The sequence below is a fragment of the Oculina patagonica genome, chromosome 14 (assembly GCF_052425735.1).
Source record: "Oculina patagonica isolate OP01 chromosome 14, crgOcupat, whole genome shotgun sequence".
In the NCBI taxonomy this organism is placed as follows: Eukaryota; Metazoa; Cnidaria; class Anthozoa; order Scleractinia; family Oculinidae; genus Oculina; species Oculina patagonica.
The window spans coordinates 5,597,059-5,620,150 of NC_135771.1; the positions used below are offsets into that span (position 1 = coordinate 5,597,059).

The 23,092-nt window shown below is 39.9% G+C and overlaps 1 protein-coding gene and 1 pseudogene across 1 annotated transcript in view; one reads left to right on the top strand and one right to left on the bottom strand.

The window, feature by feature from the left end:
• Window positions 1–21,782, bottom strand: part of LOC144638096 (uncharacterized) — a 45,208-nt gene extending 23,426 nt beyond the window's left edge. The window contains 27 exon segments of the mRNA XM_078497241.1: window positions 703–813; window positions 1,384–1,483; window positions 2,360–2,426; window positions 2,989–3,120; window positions 4,834–5,015; window positions 5,389–5,520; window positions 6,091–6,372; window positions 6,823–6,973; window positions 7,515–7,568; window positions 7,699–7,779; window positions 8,574–8,675; window positions 8,956–9,024; window positions 12,248–12,332; window positions 13,115–13,169; window positions 13,928–14,009; window positions 14,346–14,424; window positions 15,378–15,550; window positions 16,379–16,450; window positions 16,854–16,946; window positions 17,593–17,684; window positions 18,087–18,147; window positions 18,535–18,589; window positions 18,773–18,858; window positions 19,865–19,931; window positions 20,788–20,864; window positions 21,177–21,298; window positions 21,741–21,782. Of these exon segments, the coding sequence (XP_078353367.1) occupies window positions 703–813; window positions 1,384–1,483; window positions 2,360–2,426; window positions 2,989–3,120; window positions 4,834–5,015; window positions 5,389–5,520; window positions 6,091–6,372; window positions 6,823–6,973; window positions 7,515–7,568; window positions 7,699–7,779; window positions 8,574–8,675; window positions 8,956–9,024; window positions 12,248–12,332; window positions 13,115–13,169; window positions 13,928–14,009; window positions 14,346–14,424; window positions 15,378–15,550; window positions 16,379–16,450; window positions 16,854–16,946; window positions 17,593–17,684; window positions 18,087–18,147; window positions 18,535–18,589; window positions 18,773–18,858; window positions 19,865–19,931; window positions 20,788–20,864; window positions 21,177–21,281 (2,645 nt within the window). The 5' untranslated portion in view covers window positions 21,282–21,298; window positions 21,741–21,782.
• Window positions 10,353–11,257, top strand: LOC144638327 (myosin-2 essential light chain pseudogene; annotated as a pseudogene).
• Window positions 21,783–23,092: the final 1,310 nt, after the last annotated feature.

The window sequence follows — 23,092 nt, forward strand, 5'->3', positions numbered from 1 at the left end:
TAGTTACCGTGTTGTATTGGTACTTGTTATATCCAAAATAGTTTCCAGGTAGAGAAGAATCACTAGAAAGACATCGGGCGAGGTGGAAAGAATTATAAGAGACAGAAAAAAGTCCCCGGGCGGGGGGGGGGGCGTACTCCCTATAATGGCCTATACGAGGAGGCATCCGCCCGAAAGGGGTACCTTTTTCATGCTTCAGGTATATAAAAGGGTAGGGATTTCACAAATTTGGGTATATGAAAGGGTAGGGAGATTAGGTATTTAAAAGGGCCTTCAATCAAAATATTTCGAACAGACGCACCTTATGGATGTAGCAGTACATTTATTAAACGCTACATAAAAATGGAATCAAGATTCTTGTTTCAGGCATATGTCGTGTCTTTTCAGTAGATGAAAGGGGTACCTTTTTTCAGTAAAAGGTATACGAAAGGGGTGCCTTTTCTGTGAAAATCGTATATAAAAGGGTAAGGGGTTGGACCTCGGGGCGGAGCCTCCCCGTACAAAAATTTTTTAAGTAGTCCCCCCCCCCCCCACCCCGGGACAAAAGTTTAAAACACTTGTCTCCATATCATTAACCACAAAGGCGTAGTCGTTTCCTGTTCACGCGCCGCTCGCGTTCTCAAAAAGAAAAACACTCCCTCACAGGAAACACAGGCGTTCAGAGGACAAGAATGATAAAAAAGTAAAAAAATCTTGAAATACCTGCACTGAGCCCCAGTAGGATGAGGTATCGTCTTGTATTCGACGCCATAGTCAACATCTGGCCTCTGTCGCACGCTGTCTGTGCACTGGATTTGTCCGCACATAACATCTCTAAAATTATAACATTTAAAAACTAACTCCATATGCATGAAATTATAGGTGGCATTATTTTCTCTTGGTGACACAGTGATCTAATGGCTAAGGTGCTGAACAACGGCTAGAAAAGCCCCAAGTTAGGTCTTTGTGTTGTGCTCTTGGACCTTGGGCAGGACATCCTTGAGTCTCTTGGGCCCCGAAGCCACGAAAAGGCTTCACTTTACTTATACAGTTGTATGGTTTGGTTATTACAAATTCCAAAACTAGAAATTACTACAAAAAAGCGACAACTGATCACTGCACGTAATCTTCCACGGCCGAATTTGATTGGTAAGTTAGGTTTATTGTAACGCTGTTTTAACATATATTTAACAAGAGCAAGTTGTAAACTGCTGTGACGTCAAAATAAGCGTACAAAATAAATGCCTCAAAATTAAAAAAAATTAAAAGCTTGCCTTCGAGTAGAAAACATTGTCATATTCGTTCAATAGACTACCGCTAACAAAAGTAGCTCTGTAACTACACTATTCAATCTTCAATAAGTTTCTGTTATTTAACAAAATTCGTTTTTATTCATCAGCTGACCTTTTCGCACAGGGGCGAGGCTTTGCGGCATTGCATGTCCCGTAAGGCGTTCGTTCTGAGTTATATTTGTCCCAGCATACCTTCTCGGCTGAACGGGCGGCTTCAGACAGACCAGAATACAAGTTAGGACGAAGGCGTGCTACCTTTCTGCCACGCGAGGGAAGTAACATATTTGCATTTAGCTGCTTTGCAGCTTAGTTACTGGTCGTAGGTCATGGTTATCAGAAAATAAATGTTACTTCGTAACTCTTTCAACACGCACTGAACATTCAAACTTTAGAAAACCAAACATTTAGCCTGGGACTTCTGTCCTGTGAACTCTTTTACTCTATAACCGTCCCCTCGTTTGAGACACTTCCTTCTTTAGATTTAATGTGCGTTTTTTATTCACAATCCTGGAATGAGAATGGCCAGAATGTAAATGCGTGCGTTTTTTATTTCGCATTCTTGTTCCGGAATGGACAGAACGCCATTCCATCCATGAACAGCATGTTGCGAATGAAAATCCAAGATGGCGGACGGCGTATCCCGTGATTTGAGGGATGTGTCTCCTCTCCTTTGTAAATAGCCCTGCCAGACCATTCGGTAAATCCATTACAGTCTCCATACTTTCTTCCTCCTCCTTATTTAAGAGAAAAGTTGTTGCGATAATGGCTGCAATGGCAGCCTCTTCGTCGGCCGCCATGGGCGACTACATGGGCGTTTTTTAATGCAGGCAATCCGAATTATTCCTAGCAATCTGTACCAACCATTCTTATTCCAGAATTGTGGGTTAAGAAACGCGCCCTTAGATTGTGGGTAGACGCAACTTCCCTAAGTTCTAAGTTCCTTGGGCCGTTTTGGAATAACTATTTAAGAAAACGAAATATTTCTCCGCCAACTGTTCCTCTTCAGTGTCCGGCTTGAATAATGATGATTAAGCAAATTTTACTTTTAGCTACTAATCCTCACAATTCATCAGTTATATGATACTTACTTCCGCCCCACAGATCAGAACATTGGGTGTCCAGTGTGTCGGTACACTTGCCGAGGTGACAGTAAGACTGGAAAAGATAAAAACACACACTTACTTCTGAAGAGCAAACAATCGATCGATCAGTAAAACAGTGAGTAAGTGAGAGAGTGAATAAGCGAGGGGAAGTGAACGAGTACATAAACGAAAGGACAGATGGACCGAAGAGTAAACGAGAGAGTAAGCGAGTCATTTGGTAAGTCAAACGGTCGGCCAAATAGACAGTCGTCAATCAGTTAAGAATCAATCAATCAATCAATCAATTATGTATTTACGTATCGAAGCGAGTAAGTGATCTAGTAGCAAACAGTCAGGGAAATGAGCGTTACAGACAGCGTACGCGTATTATGCAAAAAGCATTCCTGCATGGGGAATAAAGAAAGGCCTTTACGTGGCCTCGCATTAACCTTTCTCGTTCCCGGCGAAATTATCATGAACTAGAGCAAATTCAACAGTGTTCAACAAAAAAAAAACGCTGCACGGTAGGAATACACTTGCTCACTCACTCATCCTCTTCGCTCCTATTAGTGGAGCATAAGGTTGGAAACGTAAGGAAAACACGAAGAGAAAACTTTACAACTAGAGACTCTTACATTAGCCTCTAGTTTATCTCCGCCCTCACTGTACGCCTTCCACTGTTTTCCATCTTGACTGAACCAAAGGTAATACCCTTCAACTAGATTCCATTCTTGTCCCTGCATCGCTACTCGTGTCACCATCTGAACCTGTGTAACCATACAAAAGTACCAATTAAAGAATCTTTCCTACCTGTTGTTGTGGGAGGCGCGATGGCCTAATGGTTTGTGCGCCGGACTCCAGATCGAGCGGTTCGGGTTCTAGCCTGCGTGGCCGGCGTTAAAGGGGAAGGAGAAGGGGAGTTCGAGCGCGAGGTGCGAGGAGAGAGCGCGAAGCGCGATCGGAGAAGGGGGAAGGGGAACGCCTGCCCTGACGCTATTGTTTTTGTCGTTTTTTACGTCCAGATTCTGGACGCAAAAATCGTGATTGGTCAGAATTTAAAGAGTGTGAAAATTGATTGTTCTGATCAGTCAGATGTATGTCATTCAATCGATTAATTTGATGGCTGTGGTTTGTTCTCCACTTTCATTCAATGCAGAGGAATACAATGGCGAATGTTATGACTGAGCGATTTCTCTGCGAAGCGGTTGATTCTTTGAAAGAAATCGGCCGTTGTAGGATTTAGTATCAAACTACTGAATTTGCGAAAAAATTATAACAAGTTAATTATAAAGTTGTTTGGGTCACGGCCGGTTGCAATCCGACGCCATAAACTCCAGCACCGGAAACGCTGCTTGATTGAAATAGATGTTCTCTCAGTCTCATAACGGCAACTTTCGTAACAAATCCGCAGTTGAAGGGTGCAAGGAAGATATATCTGACCTGATCTACCATGAAAAGATTTTGTTTTGCCATATTTCTGACAAGAAGACGAGAAGAAAAGAATTAGATAGGCAATTCAAATGGTGAAGGGTTTTATTCTCCGCGAAAATCGGCACCAATCAGATTGGATAATTTTGACAGCCAGACGTAAAACAGAGGGCAAGCAGATGACAAGTACTTTAGGGGCGGTATGAAAAAAACAATAGCGTCAGGGCAGGCGTTCCCCTTCCCCCCTTCCCCGATCGCGCTTCGCGCTCTCTCCTCGCAACTCGCGCTTCGCGCTCGAACTCCCCTTCTCCTTCCCCTTTGAACGCCGGCCACGCAGGCTATTCGGGTTCGAGCCCTGGCCGGGGCACTGCGTTGTGTTCTTAGTCAAGGCACTTTACTCTCATAGTCCCTCTCTCCACACAGGTGTATAAATGGAAACCGGCGAATCCAGGGGGGGAGTAGTAAGACTACTAGCCGCTTAATGCTGCAGAAACCGGGAAAAGCTCGAGCTCCGGCCTGATGAGCTACTTGGTTCGAAAGCATGCTTAATCTTTTTTGCCTGATGTTGGAACAACAAGACTAAAAATGTCATTTTGCCACGTTTTTGTTAGACTGTCCACAGCCTCTCGATTTTTCAACGCAAAAAAGCAAACGAAGCGAGCGCGAAGCGCGAGCGCGCGGCGGGTGAGGGGTGCTCCCCGCCCCCCACCCCCTTGCTTCTTCCGTTTTGCGCTGGCGTCCAGTTTTCTCGCCGTTCTTACCGTGCGCTCATCGATCGAAAAAAACACGAAAAAATAGAGGGGTGGACAGTCTACGTTTTTGTGTATTAAGCGTCGACTCAAGACAAATATTTTTTGTGTGCAAAGTCTATTGTGCTCAGTTCTCAAATGGTAAATTTTAAAGGTTTTAGAATTTCAAACGCCAGATGATATTTTTGCCCACAACTCCGAATCTCTAAAACGGACACCTTTGGGACCGGCTCCAACTGTTCGTCCTAGTAGAGGTGTCCGTTAAAAAAGAGTTGACTGTATTAACAAAGAAAAGCATTATACTTGTCCAAGGTCGATCTGTAGATATTCGTCTTTATCGCTTTTATCATCTGGGTTACCACACCAGGCTTTTCGTCCATTAAGTCGAGCATATTTAGGCAACCACTGAGCACTGAGAGTAGATGAAGCCGTCAGCTGGTTGTCTTTTATGTTACCATTCATGATACCAAGAGATAGGGCGCAATCTGAAGTGCATGGAATTGCGTAAATAGAAAAGTTGATCAAAACACCACCTAACATTTTCTCTTGTTTTCATGACTGTTAAGAGATTATAAAGCAGTGACATAAGAAAGTAACCCCCTCCTTACACCCCTCCCCGTCAGTTGAACAACATAATAAGCGAAAAATCACCACTATCGTCCCTATCACCCGCCCAAATCTCCATAAGATTTGTGTCTATAAAAAACATGTCCGAAACTTGCCTCCTTTGGACGTCGTTGCTAAAAGTTTAGTTTCTTAAACTTTCTTTCTTTCTTAAACATTTCTTACGTTCTTAAGCTTAAAAGCCATATTACCATAGTATTAAGCTATATGAAGACCATGTATAGTAGGGCTTACCTTGCTTCATGAATGTGACTTTAGTACGTTCTTCGTCACATCCTTGCCATAGACAACATTCAACTCCTTCTCGAGGTGCCATTCCATACAGATGAAGACACATACCAGTCGGTTTGTGGCGTAAAGAATGAGCTACATTAAAATAAACAATGTTCACAAATTTAGAACAAACAAAGGTAAGCATTAAGGAAGAAAAAAATAAATCGTACGAATGTTTGTGCAAATTTATAAGGCTTAAAATTAAAGGTACAAATTTAGCTACAAATTTTAAAAGGTACAATAATTTAGGCTACAAAGTTTTGTACAAATGTAAGTCCAAATTTAGAATACAAATTCAGGTACAAATTCAAGTCAAGGCACAAATTACAAGATACAAATTTAGTTCTCAAACTCATTAATAATTCATCAAGTTAAACAAAGAAAATCATAACCGTGAAGGAGGTTTAGATACCCGGTCTTAATTAGCATAGATCAGTTTTAAGGATTTTATTTCTCCGTTTACTCCGTAGTTTTTGTCTCGATCGAGAAGATATATCAAACAGTGTTCCATCGGCTATCCAAACACCTCGAATTTCGTCAAAAATACTTCGTTGCCTGTCATATTTTCAACACTCTTTTCCGTGTTTGGATATCCCGATGAAACACTGTCTCGCGTGCTATATATATCACGTACAAAATACGTACAAATTTTAGAAATCGTACCTGCAGTTCTTTCAAATTTAGCGTCCTGTGGTTGGCATTTGCTGCTAATCATAAGCTCGCATCTTTTTCCTCGAGCTGGTTTACGCGGGCACACCATTTTTCCACTGCAGTGATGTTTAAGGGTGCCATCCGCCGACAAAGTAAATTGCATGAATGGTTGATTACACGGCTTGGTTTGAGTGAGCACAAGAATGGTTCCGTCAGGCGGCTGGCAGTTCCCTCTCTGAGGCTTGATGCACATTCCGCTTGCTTGTAAGAGAGGTGTTGGTGCTGAGGGTTGGGCTGCGAGCCGGTTGTACCAAACATGAGTGGATGCGAAACTTTTCAATTCACGTATAATAAAACCAGACTTTTTTTCTTAAAGGGACTATGTCACGGGGATTTTGTAGTTTTTTGGTCTTAACTGTTTTGAAAAGTGGTAGGCAACTACACCCATGAAAAAAGACATTATCTTTGAACATTAAACGGAAGTTATAACCTTTATTTGGGGATTAAAATCAAACTTTCGACTATAAAACGAAAACGTTTTAAAAATGCAATTCTTTTCCATCCAATTAAAGCCATCCGCAGCCAAACGCACTTCAAACAGTTTAAGTGCTCTAAAATAGCAAGTATTAATAAAAATGGATCATTATTTTTAGGTTCCCTACGACATAAATGTAAATTTGGGCAGTTCAAAAATCTGTTAAAATCCATGACAAAACCCCTTTAACAGTTAGACAGTTATCTCACCTTGCTCTCCCGAACAACCATACAATTCTGTCTTAAGGCACATCAGTGAATAACTCCAGTATTGAGGGTTTATCCTGAAATACCGCGCCTCGATTGGTGGATTTAGCACGGTGTTCTTAGTTTGGTCTTTGCTTGTTGGACCGACAAGAAGCTACGGAACATAAAAAGATACCAGAAATTATAAAATCCAACAGATATATATTTTTCTTCAGCGTGACTTGCTTGTCTGTAGCATAATCATATAATTCAAACATTGTATAATGTCTAGAAAATAGAAAGCTATCAGGTTTTGTTAAGCCCAATAAAACTTTTTTTTTAGCGAGATTGGTAAGTCATGTACATGTGCACGGTGTTATATTCCTCAAATTGTAAACATTCCACCATTTTGTGCAGTTGCTTTTTCGTTTGTTATCAGCCGGAGTACATTCGTAACAGCAATCAAACAAAATCAGAAACACGTAAAAATGTGATGACAACTATATATTTTCTAGGAAAATTATCCAAATATTTTTTTCTTGCAAGAAAATGCTTTGAAAATGTAGTGCCGGACTTATTACGGTGTATTTACTTAATGCTATTTGCAGCCGAACAGGAAAGCAATGATACTAAAATAAACGTAAAGTAGGGAACTCTCATATCCATAGGCATGTATAACAAAATTTATAAAAAACTCATGTTTAAAGAGCTGTTACCTGTCCTTTGCTGTTACAGGGATATCCGTCATGGATAAACGAATCCGCAGGGCACTACAGTATATAGACAAAACTTCATTATCAGCGAGCATATTACTTAAATTTCTTCCTAACGAAAGCGACAACAATTACACGTCATAAAAACCATAATTTGTGCATGTCGGTGACGTATTTATTTACTTACATCTCCACTATCCCCTGGGCAATACTCTGGAACATCACAGTCGCCTTCACTAGCTCGACACAAGATGCCGTGAGGTTTAAACTGCAGTGAAAATAACGCCGACGAATAAAATATATTTAAGTCGTAGTTTGTGAGAGGACCCCTCCACCAACTATGTGTCAATCAATGTGTAATTATTGAGCGTCAGTGTGGTCACTGTAGGTGTCGCTAAGCATTATCCCTTAAGTAATGCCATAGGAAACTGCGCAACATGTCTAGTTAGTGAAAGTGGTGCCCTGGGAAGACTCGGGTACAAAAGGAGAGGAGCTCTTATCTTTTAGGGGTTCAAATCTTTGGCTTGATACCACTTAGGGTGGTTAAATCTATAATGACAACCTTTTGTTCTACCTCAGTACCGTGTAGGGGATTAAACCAGAAAAAAATATGACAAGAACAATCCGTCGTTTTAGAACTGGTTTCTGGTGTGAAAACTTTCAATCACTGATGCAGATGCATCTATATCCCGGTATTCGCTTACAATCGCACTGTAAAACGTGAAGAGATAGAGGAGAAGGGAATATCAATAAGTGCGGTGGCTCCCCTTTAGATCCCCTGATCCCCACCTCCACGCCCCCCCCCCCCCTGGGGAGAAAAGAAGGATGAAAATGAATTCAAGCCACGCCTCAAGTAGACATTTTGCTAACTTTCGGGGATTACTTTCAAATTTTCGGCGACTACCCCGTCACGTTTATATCACTAAATACCAGGACGTTTTTTTTCCTACTCCATGCTGCGCGTTTTGAAAGATCAAACTTAGCGCGCTGTCAACAAATCAATTTCTCAGTAATGTTTTATGGTAAGAAAAACGTGATGCCATGAATGTATACCAAACTCACCACACATTCTTGACAGCAGCCATGATTCAGCACACTACACTGTGAGCCGGGCTTCAGCTTGCAGCCTTTGGGTTCACAACACGGATCTAACTCCAGGCAATCCTGATAAAGAAACAGACTGATCAATAATCACGTGACTAAAATAACAAACATCTATCACGTCATTTTCAGTGAAATACCAAAAAGAATCGCGGGTCTCAGCCTTCACATACTAGGAGTATAATTCCAAACCCGCAGAGAGAATATATGACGCAAATCAACGTTGTGTTTTAATGTAAAAGCGCGATTTCTGGTCTGCTATCTGTTATTTTTTTTCATGTTTTTAGCATTGCATAAAGACAAATTTCAGATGTAATAACCTTGAAAGAATTAATGTGTTCACCTCTTCAGTTCCGCAATCACATTCCTCTCCTTGTTCCACGAGTCCATTCCCGCATCTTGGTCTTAATTCCTGAAATAGTGAGAGAAAAAAATAGAAAACTTATAGTGCATCTTGCTAAATTTAGCTCACATATCATCTAGACTTATTTTGTGTCCGTATCCCCTCCCCCCAAGTGTTTCTATCTTTGTTCTAAATAAGACTAAGGCAAGGTCAGTTTGGAAAGTAATGACCACCTCCCCCCACCCAACGAATTCCCTTACCACCTCCTCCCTACCACCTGCTGTATTCCCTAACCACCCCTCCCCACCCTAGAAGGTAGAAATATATGACTGATCTGAAAGTAACGAGGGTGGTTACCATCGGAAGTTAACGGCATTGAACCCGTATTGTTACTCCCTTTGGCGGTTTTATTTCTTTTTTATTTTTTTTTTTCCACCTTTCAACCCTTTCAATAGCAATTTTTTTGCATATTGAAAAAAAAATTGTTATCGTGACATTGGTCCATAAAAGGAAGTTAAATCGGTAATGAAAATAACTCAAGTGTCATCAATTTTTATCACGAACGACCTTTGCGCGAGTTGAGTCACATAAAGTTGGGTGTAACGCATGCAGTAGAAATTCTAGCTTCAAACGTGGACGAACTTTACATTGAAATTTCGTTTTGAAAGCGACGTCAAATAATTAAGTGACTTATTTGTCACGAATCAAGCGAAAACAGCGATTGAGCTGCTGGTGATTGTAATATTTTAAACTCCAGATATAAACACTTGTTGCACAGCCGTGCAAACATTCCTGAGATATCGGTTGCAGTCGGGGTCCCGCTCTTATCATTAAACTGTATATTCAGACATCGGAGTGAATGTCCTTGGTTTTGACTCAATAACAAAAAGATAATCAACTTTATTCTAACATTTGCAACAATTTCTTATTGGGCATCAGAGAGCCCAACGATTTTTGACGACATTTCGGCGCGTTTAGTGAAACCGACAGAACAGAACTTTACGAACGAGACCCGGTCTTCTCTAAAAGGCTCGTCACGCTATGTGAATCTCTGATAACTTTGTAAAACAGCATATATTTCTGGTGAAAATACACGACTTTTTCTTAACGTTGTGAATGTATATATTATATTGCATGTTACAGTAGCAGTATAATTTGTATTTATGTGTAACACTCTATGAATCACGTATCAGACAGATTTATAACAGCATCTCGCCGCTTGATTTTATTATTATAATTATCAAGATAATTACAATAGTGTTTAGATGTGGGGGATTCCTTTCATTGTTAAACTCTGATAATTATTTTTTTTGTGTTTGTTGATTGGACAGTTGTGTTTTCAATGACAACATCTCGATTAACGTCAAAATTAAACTGCGCTGCACGCAAATTAGGCCTTTGTTGATAAACTGTCGAGGGCTTGTATAGCTTCATTCCAGCCAAGCCCTTTGAGCGAACAGCTTTGCACGAACGCCGTGAAAAAAGAAAATCTAAAACTCTGAAGACAACATGTCGAAGGTCAGTGAAGACCAAATGGCTGAGTTCCGAGATGCGTATTGCCTGTTCGATCGCATTGGTGATGGAAAAATCGACGGCGAGCAAATTGAAGATCTGTTGCGTTCCATGGGCCTAAACCCTCAGGGTTCGGATCTCAAACAAGTCCGAGAAGACTACAAGAACAAGAGAGTCGAATTTGAGGAATGGCTTGGAATCTACACACAGTTCCGCAACAAACCAGAGCCGGTCCGGGAGGATTTCATCGAAGCGTTCAAATGCTATGATCGGGATAGTTCCGGTACCATCGATGGAGCCTCATTGAGGGGAATGCTATGTCTTCGTGGAGACAGCAAACTGTCGGAGGATGAAGCGAATGAGTTGCTTGCCCCAGTAGAAGATGCTCAGAAAGGTGTGATTAACTACGAGGAAATTATCAAGCTGGTAATGTCAAAGCCAGAGAAGGTTGAATGATTGCAAACTTTAAATCACTGATCATGAACATTTGAACAGAACTGAAAATTTCACTGATCTAGACATTGAACTATTATGATTTTACGATGAGTAGTACTGCTTTACTGAAAATAATTATAACTGTAGTTTTAAACGATTTTTCTTTGACAGACAATTGTTACACTTGTAACTCTGGAAAACAGATATAGTTTTATGTATTATTTTATTCCCCTGTTTATTAAAGATACAATTTTGTTTAAGAACTTTGGGATAACATTAAGTTTTTTCTGGTTAGAACTTTCAATTATGGATTCGACCAAAGAAGGGAAAAACGCTGAATAAAAATTCCTGAAAATTCTTTAAGTTTTAAAGCATTCGAATCTAGTCTGTTAATGCGTGTTTTGTCTGTTTCTGTGTATTATAGGTTCATTGTATAGAACAATGGTCGGCTTCTTCTTTGGGTGTGACTCGCCGAAACTTTTATCTCTATAATCGAATGTTTCGAAAAGAGGAAAAACTATTAAGCTACGTTTTGATTTGACTGTATCATTTAGTTACTGTGATGTAGATCTGTGTTTTAAGCATATTTATATCGAGTTTTAACAAGCTGGAGTTTTTGTTAAGAGTAACAGACTGTTTGTTCACAGATAAGGGAACGTTCCGCTTCTGTGACCAAATTGCCCCCGGTACTTAGTATTATAAACAAACCACAAAGAATTGCATTGCGTGACCGACTTGCCCACAGCGTGTGTTATGTGACGTGACTTGTGTAATGTCGATCGAATGTAGAGCTTTTGCGGGCAAGTTCATAAACATAAGTGACATAACTGACATAAGTTGAAATTTTTTCCTACTTTCGTTGAAACGAGCCTTCGCAACGCCTTCGCAACAAGAGGATTGAAAACAGATAACTTCTGCGAGAGTCGGAAATTGAGGTCAATGGTACCTTTATCCTTTTAAAACTAGCCGCTTTTTTGCCACTGACATATAAACCGATTCAGGGGAGAGGGGTCTGAACGATTTTAAGGGTACGACATTACGTCTGAGGGTTGTGGGGTGGGGTGTTGAGAAAAAAAGAAAAGTCTGTAGAATTTTAGAATGTGCCAAGAATTAAGATATCATTGGTTGAGGGTTACCGGTTTTTTATTCAATAACCTTTCATTCCCAAGCTCTCAAACTAAACTCTCATTACTGATTTCCATACATTTCTTACAATATCCGTTATGGGAATTTGGTTGTGAATCAAGACAATATCCCTTGTTGATGATTTTCTTTATTCTCGTTACCTGTCTGCTTGAAAATGTATTAATATTGTAAGGAGAAAAATGATGTTGATCTCACTCACCTTCTTTGGTCTGTCATACAAACAGAAATCGTTCAGCTTTGAAAGGCTTTTCATGCTGCAGTCCGAGAATCCAGCAACACGAGTCCTGTCCGGTGGATAACAAAGAGTCGTCAAAATCGTTGTCAAGGTCCCAGCTGGTCACGTTGCTTGTTCCCAAACCCTTTGGAAATATAGCTTTGTGGTTCCACTGTATTACCTCAGAACTCTGAGGATTAAGCCTTCTCGGTTGCATGAAATAACTGGCGGAAATTTGCCTGCTACGTTCATGTGCCTGAACAAGGCACTATTATCAATTTGATCTTTGTTGTTTCCAGCCTCAACAAACAAGAAACGTTTTAGAATCCGGCCTCCAAAACAAAAATTAACTGCTTTCGAACTCCAGATACCCTATGCCGCCCCATTCCTAACCTGCGATCAGGCGTTCTTTTTTCTTTTTTCGCAGCAGTAGTAGGGAGGGAGGGTATGATTTCAGGTTACCCCATTCCCCGCACACCCTCAGTAATTCTTTTCCAAGTACTGTTAAGCCAATTATGAGTTCCTCAGCAGAGAAGTTTGCTCACTGCTATAAATAGTTTTCCGGTTATGTCGTTTGTTGTCCTCTGTGTTTAAAAACGGTCGAGACAGCAGCAAAAATGTAGAAATTTTACAAAATAATTTTCACAAAATGTTTCGACGGTACATCCGTCATCGTCAGTGTGACAGTTATGAAGAAAGTTTACAGTGATTTAAAACGTGCCTGTTACAAATCGTACGTTAACATTATTAAGCCCCAAAAAGTCCCCAAAGTACCACAAGCCATATAGGTAGTTTCCGCATCCCTCCTTCCCCACTCCCGTCAGGTGTGTTACGTTTCATTGACATACTCACTTGTGTCCCCCCATGATACAGCCTCTGGGAGTCAGACAAGTACATCCGCCAATTTCTAACAAAAAGGGTGAAATAATAAACAATTAATTCGAAAGTGAACCGTTCACAGCCATCATCGAAAAAGTTATTGTTTGCGCATCATGAAGACATTAAGCTAAAATTATGTTTCTCCATCCTCATACCCAGGGTCTTTGTTCCCCTTAACCAGCGGACGAGACTCGAGCGACGCTGGAAAGTTCAATCAAACTCAATCAATCAACTTTATTTTACGAGGGTTGCACGTAACAGTCTTCGACTGACAAACCTGTGGCCCTCGGATTCCCGATCGAATTGGAATTTAGAAGTGTTGGTTTTTGTGGAGGGAGGAAAACCGGAGAACCCGGAGAAAAACCCTCGGAGCAAGGACGAGAACCAACAACAAACTCAACCCACATATGGTACCTGGTACGGAATCGAACCCGGTCCACATTGGTGGGAGGCGAGCGCTCTCACCACTGCGCCATCCCTGCTCCCCGATTTGAAGTCTGAAAATGTCGGACTTCCAGTTGAATTGTGCAAACCTAGCTTTCAAAAGCATGACAAACAATTTTTTGGTGTTTTACTACCGGTCATTTTTATTGTTTCTCGAGCCAATCAGATTCGATCCTGCAACGGAACTTTCGAGAGTCGCTCGTTTCGTCAAGCTTGTGCAGTTAGGAACTCGAGGTACGAGAATGCTGTTTCTACTGATGCGATTATAAATCTTGATCTCAGTCTGTTTTTTCCTGGGTTTCTTCTTTACAAAGCAATGTTATACCTCATACTAACACCAACCTTCATCGTGATCCATTCCGAAGTTGTGTCCCATTTCATGAGCGGAAGCTATCCAGGGTCCCACGGAAATGTAATGATCCCACTACAAGAATAAAAACGCACAACTGAAAGTGAAATTATACGTAAGCTATTAACGATAACCGGGAAAGCTACACCTAAATAAGCAGGTTCTTTACTTTTGATGAACGAAAACGTCAACCCCTCGCCTGTTTTCCATTCTTTTTTCTTCGCACTGTTCTCAAAATGCGGGTTTGCACTGGGCATAAGCACAAGCACAATCAAAAGCACACTCACTCTTCTTATGCTGTTCTCACAAGAAGTTTAGCACAATATACACCTTAGCGTAACAATATTCTCCTCTTTTCCTTATGCTTGCGCTCACACTCATGCTTATGCTTATACTTGTGCGCATGATTACCGCGACAATTCCAGAAGAGTCGTCAGTGCACATGCCATAAAGTGCTGCCATTCCTGCAGCATCCGTCCAGCTGTTGTTACTGTAAAGAGAAAAAAATACTCAATTGCACATAGAAAATGATCCGTTTTAACGTGTCTCCAAACTGATATAGAGCGGTTTTCACTTGAGTGTCGAAAGTGAATTGCGTTTGCTTTGATTTTCCATTACTACGCTTAGTAATTGGCTTAAAAATTTCACGCCACTTTCTCAGCCAATCAGGAGTAAAATCAAAGCCAATCGTGACTCGCTCGCGCACGTTTTCCCGCGCTTCGTGCCAGCTACGAGTATTTGCTTCGAGTTTTGATTGGTTCACTGGATTGTCTGTGTCCTTAGTGATTGGCCAGTGTAATTGCTTTGGTTTTGGTTTTTCGACACTCAATTGAAAACTGCTCTATGTGGCATTCTAAGTGATTCAGCTAACAAGAAATATCGACTCTAAGGAGAGATGAAGTGACATAATAGTGCGGTCCGGGCTCGTGCCCTAGCCCTGGCCAATTGCAAGTCATTGTGTTGTGTTCTTGGGCATGACAACTAACTCTTACAGTGCCTCTCTCCACCCAACGAATAAAATGCTGGGGAGGAGGATAAAAACGCTCCATGTCGCTATATGCTACGAAAACCATTGATAATAGTGCCGCCGTGCAGGGTCACTGGGCTTGAAATGCAATGAATGGTTCCAGGTCCCAGTTACCCAAATCCCATTTTCCAGTTAAAATGTTCCCAAACTGATCCCGTTCCAAGTCCCCTCTCTTACTCTCGATCGAAATTTAGCACGCAAAACCAAAACAGTATCACACTAGTTACAATAGTTACAAATGATGGAAATCTAATTTCTTCTCACAATATCAATACATTGTCGAGCAGACAGGTGGTGAGAATAAAGAAAATGATCAGCCTATAGATATCTTGACATGCAACCATTTTCTCAGAACAGCTAATAAAAGGAATGTATAACAGGCTGTAAGGGGAATTATCATTTCGATCAACACTCACCACATCAGTTGTGCGTTATCGTGATCAGGAAAGGTTTTCATCAGCGTGTTCTTGCGATATTTTGCAAATCTATCATAGTACTCCGTGGCCAAATCACTTCTGACAATCTTGTCGCCATTGTTCCAGAATTCCAGCGCAACCAGGACTACTCTGATGTTGATTTTGCTGTAGATCTGACAGAAAGTATTCTTACTTATAAATTTCATATGTTAATGTTTTGTAAAAAATTCATTCATTCCCGTTTTGATCTGCCACTGAATACGTTAAAGGGCCACTCACTATCACGAGTACTACAAAAAAATAAGAGCCTAAAGACGTAGTAGTCCAGTTTTGTTGAAAATTACTATGCCAGTGTACTGAGGCCATGAACAAGTGATGTTATTGTGATGCCGTAACGAACTTCAGATCTTAACTTGATTGAAAGAGTCAGGCTGTCTTTTTTAAGTTCTGCCCTTGTGGTCTGGAAAAACATCTAAAAACTTACAACGGCTGCCCTCTTCCTTCAACAACAATTTACTTTAATTTGTATCTTCATCTTGATTCTTTAAGGCGCATTTCTTGTACGAGCGAGAGTACTTTGCCAAATTTTTTACTTTTTTTACTGAAAAGCAGAAAAATCCCCGTGACAGTGTCCCTTAATGTTGAAATAAATGCGAAAGCGCGCGCAGTTAAAGATGTAGCTGAGCAGGTATGATAGTGGGTAAGCAATCCCCAGCTGATCGTAAACGTCCTCTCTAAATAATGGCATTTTTGCGCAATTCCCTGCACGGTCGCCAATCCTCCATAGTTCATCGAAAAGTAAATCATTTCAAAGCTGTGGACACTAAACGTAAAACTCATTCAAAGTTTAGACTAGTTTGGTTTCATTTATGTTGCTACCCATACGGGATCATTTCCCAGTTCTCTCTGAACTGGGGAACGGATGTTTATGCATTCCTTCGGAGTTACTGGAGTTAGACTTCATAATGTAATCAGTTACATTAGGCATACATTTTTATTACCTTATCAACAGCATTTACCAAGGTTATCATGCGATTTGTAACTTCTTCTTCCTCATTTCCAAAGTATTTATACTGTTAATAAAAATGCAAAACATATGTGACACGGGTTGTAACATAAGGTAGCTCCCTTTGCATTCTAACACAGAATAAAACTCACAGAACGTTTAACAGTTATATTTTTATGGGGTATCTTTATCTTTTACTTGTCTTCAGGGTCTTTAGGGTCTTTTCAGTTTTTTATCTTTACCTTTACCTTGGTGCAATATCTTTATCTTTAAATTTGTGTTTATGCAATATCTTTATATTTACCTTTATCTTCAGCAGCGTTTTTCATTCAATTTCTTTACTTTACCTTATATCTTTACGTTTAAGTTCGTGTTATATCTTTAACATTAATTTGATCTTCGTGCAATATCTTCCATATTTCACTTACTAGGCAATACCTCCCCGGCCCTAAATAACGGATTTATCTCACCAGATTGTTGTCCACAGCAATCATAAGCTCTGTGTACCTGGTCTCGTCCGTGGTAAAATAAGGACGGTAGAACTCGTCAACTCCTCGACGAATCTGATATAATGGGTATGAAACAAAACAAAACCTTTTTAATTGAATTGCTACTATGATATTAATTAAATGGCCGTTTTTATGCTAGAGACGTTAAAGCCGTCTTAGACATTAAAGCTGTCTCGAGACGACATTAACGTCTAGTATAAAAACGGCAAAAAAGACAGACGCCTTTAACGTCTGATGGCTTTAACGTCTTTTCGTAAGAGTACTGTGTCTGAACGACGCTCTTATCGGACAGCTTTAACGTCTCAGGAGTTAAAGCCGTCTAGTATAAAAACGGGACGTCGTTAACTAGTATAAAAACAGTAAATAAGACAGACGCCTTTAACGTCTGATGGCTCTACGTCTTCGTGTCCAGTGTCCTCCGAGTGTCGAACCCAGTCTTTTTTTTATTTTTTTTCTGAAAAGCTGTCTACTAAATGCGTCCCGTTTTATACCAGACGTCTTAAACGTCTTAGACATTATAGACTTCTAGACGACAATAATAAGGTTTTGCATGCGCAACTAAACTAAAGACAGACTAATATAAACTTATTTACGACTGACTGTAAAGTCCTTGCGAAGAATGATGTGTTCAAGGGAAACAGAATAAGGCAATAAAACAAAATAAGGAAACTTTAGAAGCACTAACTGCACTTCACCTCACCCTTCGAGATATTCTGTTGCCACTGGCATTGTCATTCCACTTTTTTCTTCCTTTTGTATATTTGGACTTAATATCATAAGGGTAAGATGTACCTTTGATAAAAAATATGCGCCATGATTAATCTTTAAGAACTAGTTTTGCTGGCTTTGTGCAATTAAATAGACAATGACGTGACACTTTGCAAACCAGAGAACGAGCTAGAGCGAGACCAAGAGATAAAAAAGAGCTGAGGGACAAGAATTGGAAGAGGGTTTTCTTTAACTATCATCAGATCGCACTTAAACGAGCCGAGAGTACGTCAGAGCTGACGTCATCTGCATGTCCAATGGTCGAAAACTCGTTTAGCAAGGATTAAGGATTTGCAAAATTTACTAAGAGATAAAAAAATGGCTAAAATTTTAAATGATGGCTGAGATATCGCCGTAAATTTTGCTGAAAACTGAGATTTCAGCACCTCCATCCAGATCCTGTTGTCAGTTTTTACTGCTACTTACGACACACTTTGTCCTTGTGACTGTGCTGCTTTATTTTGTATATCCTGTGAGCTCCGTCAGACTGAAAGCCAAAGAAAAATTAATCTTGACAAAGTGAATATCCATTGTTGGGATAATAGGTCTCTTAGCAAATACCATTCTTTTCTAAAGGGATACTGAAAGGATATTGCTAAGTTACTATTGTTTCCCAGAGTCCCTATATTCTTCGCGTCTAACGAACACCTTGCCCCACTGTTAATAAAGACTTCAAGGAATATTTATACAAAGATAACACGTTTAGTTTCTAACTCAGATAACAAGATAGTATGAAAGAATTGGTATGCCTTTTCCCGCGGAACCGTTCTTCTCCCCTTTAACTCGTAGTCATTTACATCTTTACAAGCCCCACCTAGCCTCCTAAAACTGCCTTGCATTACTATGTAGTACCTTGCGTGACGGCTTTACATACCTTTGTATCGACGGGCTCCACATAGACCCTATTCTTTCCATCATCGATGTATCCTCTAAATAGAATGAAAAAAATAATAATAATAAAAATCAGCATGTAGGTTTGTGTAGCTTTGTGCCGGATGACACCATGTCAAACTTAAGTGATATGACAAAAATTTGCAATGTTAGTTAATGTTTTATCCTCGCTATGAGTCACGTTTGGAGGAAAGGTTGCGTGACAACCAATACAATGTTACCTTAATCCTTTACAAGTGCTGATAACAGCCATAGATTCCTCGTTGCCTCGGATTTTACCATGATAATGACAGTTTTCCGGTTTGGACTGTTAAATAAAAAAAACAAGTAATGAGTATTCAGCCGTTCAGAACTCAGAAGTATGACAATTTGTTGGAAAGCCATGCTTTCTTGAGTTCCCAAGTTTTCTCTGGTCTTTTCTTGCAGGAAAGGTAATAAAGTCCCGGGTAAAAAAGTGAACACTTAAAGGGACTATGTCACGGATTTTACCAGATTTTTGAACAGCCAAAATTATATTTGTGTCGCAAGAAACCTAAAACTAATAGTCCATTTTCAAAAATTGCTTTATTAGAGCACTGAAACTGTTAACGAGCTGCGGATGGCTCGGATGGAAACGGATTGCAATTTGAAAAAATTATGCAAACGTTTTCAAGTTGTTTCCGCGCTTCTTCGAAATATTTTTAGCCGTAGCTTGATTTCTATCCCCAAATTAAGTTTATATATTCCTTTAGATGTTCAAAGGTAATGTTTATTTAGGGTTATTATTAGGTTGAATTATTAGGTTGCCTATCACTAATTTCAGAACAGTTTAGACCAAAAATCTGCGAAATCCCCGTGACATAGTCCCTTTAAATTCTCCCTAAATGTTTGACCCATAAACAACCCAATTCCTAAGATCATTAACCTTCATTGTTTACTCCTATTCCCAACCCCTTCCATTTTGAATCCCAGTGGAGAAAGGTTTCTTAGAAAGGTATCTGGCTCCGTTTGCGAGAGTTGTTATTGTTTATCTGCTTGTTTAGTACAGATATGTACAGAAAAAAAAATGAAAATATAAATGGCGTGCTGAAGCAAGGTGCAGGTCTCTGCTTAAAGAGTTATCCGCTTAGTTGAGGGTGTGTACCAGCTGGCTTATGAAAGATCAAGAGTGCCATAGGTGCAGGAAATAACTTTGTATACGTGCAACGATAAATCGTTTGGGGAGGTTGGGCGGGATATAGCTCTTATTTTTAAGCAGCACAAACGAATAGTACGTGTATGGCCATGTGCAGTTATCAATGCCAGAGAATTATTCGGGTAGTACCGCTTTTTACCGTTTTAGTTACAGGTGTTCCGTCCTCTTTAAAGGATCTCACTAGAAATGATCGAGACACAAGGTCCCTAGAAAGAGAAAAAACGATGATGTAACAAAAATAAGGACCTTTAAAAATAAGTGGAGAAGTGGTCGCAAGTCAATAACTCGGAAAAAAAAGATTTTCCGAGTTCCCCAACGGGAGTCGAATCCATGACCTTCCAGAATACCGGTTGGAATGCTCTAACCGCTGAGCTATAGGGGACTCTCATGGTGAGCGAGGTCATATACTGGGTTCTTATGTGACACATGTCCTGCTGACTGCAAGGCTCAAATATGTCCAAATGATAAATGTGAATAAATGATAAGTCGACCACTTCTCCACTTTTTTTCCACTTTATCCAAGTCACCATTTCACTCATCAAAAATAAGGACATTTTATTATGGCCTTTCCCGTTGAGTGGTAGGTTTCAGTAAATATCGGACACCAAAATAGGACCAGGACAACAATCGAGGGCCTTAATATTCGCCTTTTCAAATTATCAAGTAACTTGGACAGCAAAGAAAAACTAAATGTGGTATTATTAATTAGATAGAAGCTTTTCACAAAAAGTCAAACTGAATAGTCTTCATTAAAACAACATGGATTTCTCTCGGGTTAGGAGCAAATTACTTTCATTTCAAATCTTTTCCGTTGACGTTATTTTTTACCCTCAGTTTTACAAACAAATTAGTACAGTGCAATTTGTGCTCAATATCTTTATTTTCGTCAACCTTTACAAAAGAAAAAGATACTATTTCGATGGTTTAGATTTTCGTGTATGCAGTGAGGTTTGAGTTATGACTACCTTTCGTTCTGCTGTAACATTCAATTTACGAGAAAACTGACCTTCCCGGTCAGGCTAGGGATAACAAGTATTTTACTGCAAGTAATTTTTGACTTACTTGTTTTGCTGAAGGTCAACAATATGCTCACTGGTATGTGAAGGAATGACAAAGCTTACTTCACTTACATGGCCTTTCTAAACGATTCAAAAAAAGAGCAAAATGGTTAAGTCTTATCCAAACTCAGTGGTGCTTAACATTTTCTGAACTGCATAAAGCTATTGAAAGTAATGCTACTCCTCCTGCATGAAATGCAAGTTCATCACAGGTTACCACCCCCATGTCCCCCTGCCCCCCCTTCTCTCCCCCCCCCCCCCGCCCCTTCCACATAATATTGTCACTCCTTTGCTTCGTTTTATCTCCAAGTTGCAGATGAAAAATTATAAGACATACCTATACTCTGGTACTGAATGAGATCCAGTGAAGTAAGACAGAGTGTTCGTACTCACGTTTTCTTTAGTTGATAAATATCCTTTAGTTTTATCATTCCTTAAAAGTCTTCTGGGGTACACCACTTTAGCACTGCTTGTGTCTAATTCTTCCCCAGGAATCATGTAATTCACTCCGTCACCTGACAATTAAACGTAAACATGAATGATCGACTCAATTTCAGTCTGAGCTGTCTCTCTTTTGCTCTAAACTCCGTAGGATGAACCCGAAAACAGCGAGCACGAACGAGCGCGATATTCGAGCGGCGAAGTCGAGGCGAAGCCACGTGCCGCGAGTTGCGTGGGCGCCAGTCGCTCGGACTGGCGCCCGCGCAACTCGCTTCGCCGCGAGCCCCTCAAATATCGCACCCCATCGCGCTCATTATTTTTGCGTTCATCCTTCGGAGTTTAGAGCAAAAGAGAAACTGCTCGAAGTCTAGAAACTGTACTGATGAACACGCTATTTGAAGTCTGTTGATCGCTTCAACCCGGTCTTTCGCACGGCCACAGGGGGTGTGGAGGGGGCAAAAAAATATAAAATGGAATAACTTTTATCGAAATTTAATGATTATCGATATAATATACCTGGAATAATCCATCCACTCAGCAGAATCACTTCAAAGAACGCGACGCACTTTACTCTAGTCATCCTTCCTTCCTACAATGGAACAAAATTTATTAAACGCTACATACGATAGGACTAAACAACTAAGGTTGGACTAAACAATGAAGAAATCTAGAAGGAGTTTGCTGCGTAGACTAAATTAATAGGTATCATAGTTTAATTTATGATGGACAAGAACAGCGTGTTTCTTCTCAAGCTCCAGTACTCAAATTTTCTTATTAATATATTTAGTTCCCTGTCAAGAAACATTAGGTTTTCAATGTTTTGTAAAATTAATTGTTTTATTTGTTGTTTTTGACTTATCCACGGCTCCTTGGGAGTAAGGTTTAGTTGTTAAAACTCCCATAAAAGTGGGTTTATTTTAGAACTAGCGTGCATGACGTGATTGGAGGGCCGACATCATTTTACTAATATATCCTTCATATTTGACAAACTAGATTTTATGACTGACTTTCTTAACAAAAAGATGTGTTGTGAGTTGCAATTAAAATGTTTATAATCAAAGCCACATACCATAGCGTTGCTTGTTCTCCAAAGTACCAATTTGTCGCCTAGTTAGAAAAATCAGCGACAACTCCCATCCAGTTGAGAAGTGTCCCGGTTAAACGGCCAATGATTAGTGTACAAACTTCTTTCTTTGGTACAGTGGCAACCTTTAAGTAGTTAACAAATCGACAGTCGAAACGATTATGATATTCTTGAAATTAAATCGCCGGTAAGCTTATATGCAGGTAACTGTCAAGTTATTTCAAGTGTCTGTCATTTGAAAGCAGGTTAGCATATAGTTTATTCCCTTAATTAAATTCCGATCCTCGAATAAAGAGTGTGAGATTTCCTAGATGAATTTAAGTGATTCAGTACATAGTTGTTCGCTATTTTGTGGCGCTAAAAACTGATGTGTTTCAAAAACAAATAAAGGCAACAAAATACCACATCAGAAAATTTTGTCAGTAATTACTTCCAGCGCCATTGAGTCAACGCATGGTTGATCCCCTTAATTATCCTGTCACGGGTCTTTAGTACCATTATTGTAATAGAAAAAGGCCACATGTTCCTCTCTTGTCGTGAACATTTGAAGCCTTTGTTTGCGTGATATTTTGTTTTCAATTATGATTTTTCTTTGATTGTTTAAGCTTTTAATTTGTATATGTTTTAATTACTCAAGGTAATTTATGTCAGTCAAGGAATTTCCTCAGTTTCCACAAATACAAAAATATTTTTTCGAGCCAGTAAATTTGTGTATTTACATTGTTAAATCGCACAAATGAATTTTCCTTATAGTTACTGAGGAGCCTGCCCGTAGCACATCCTC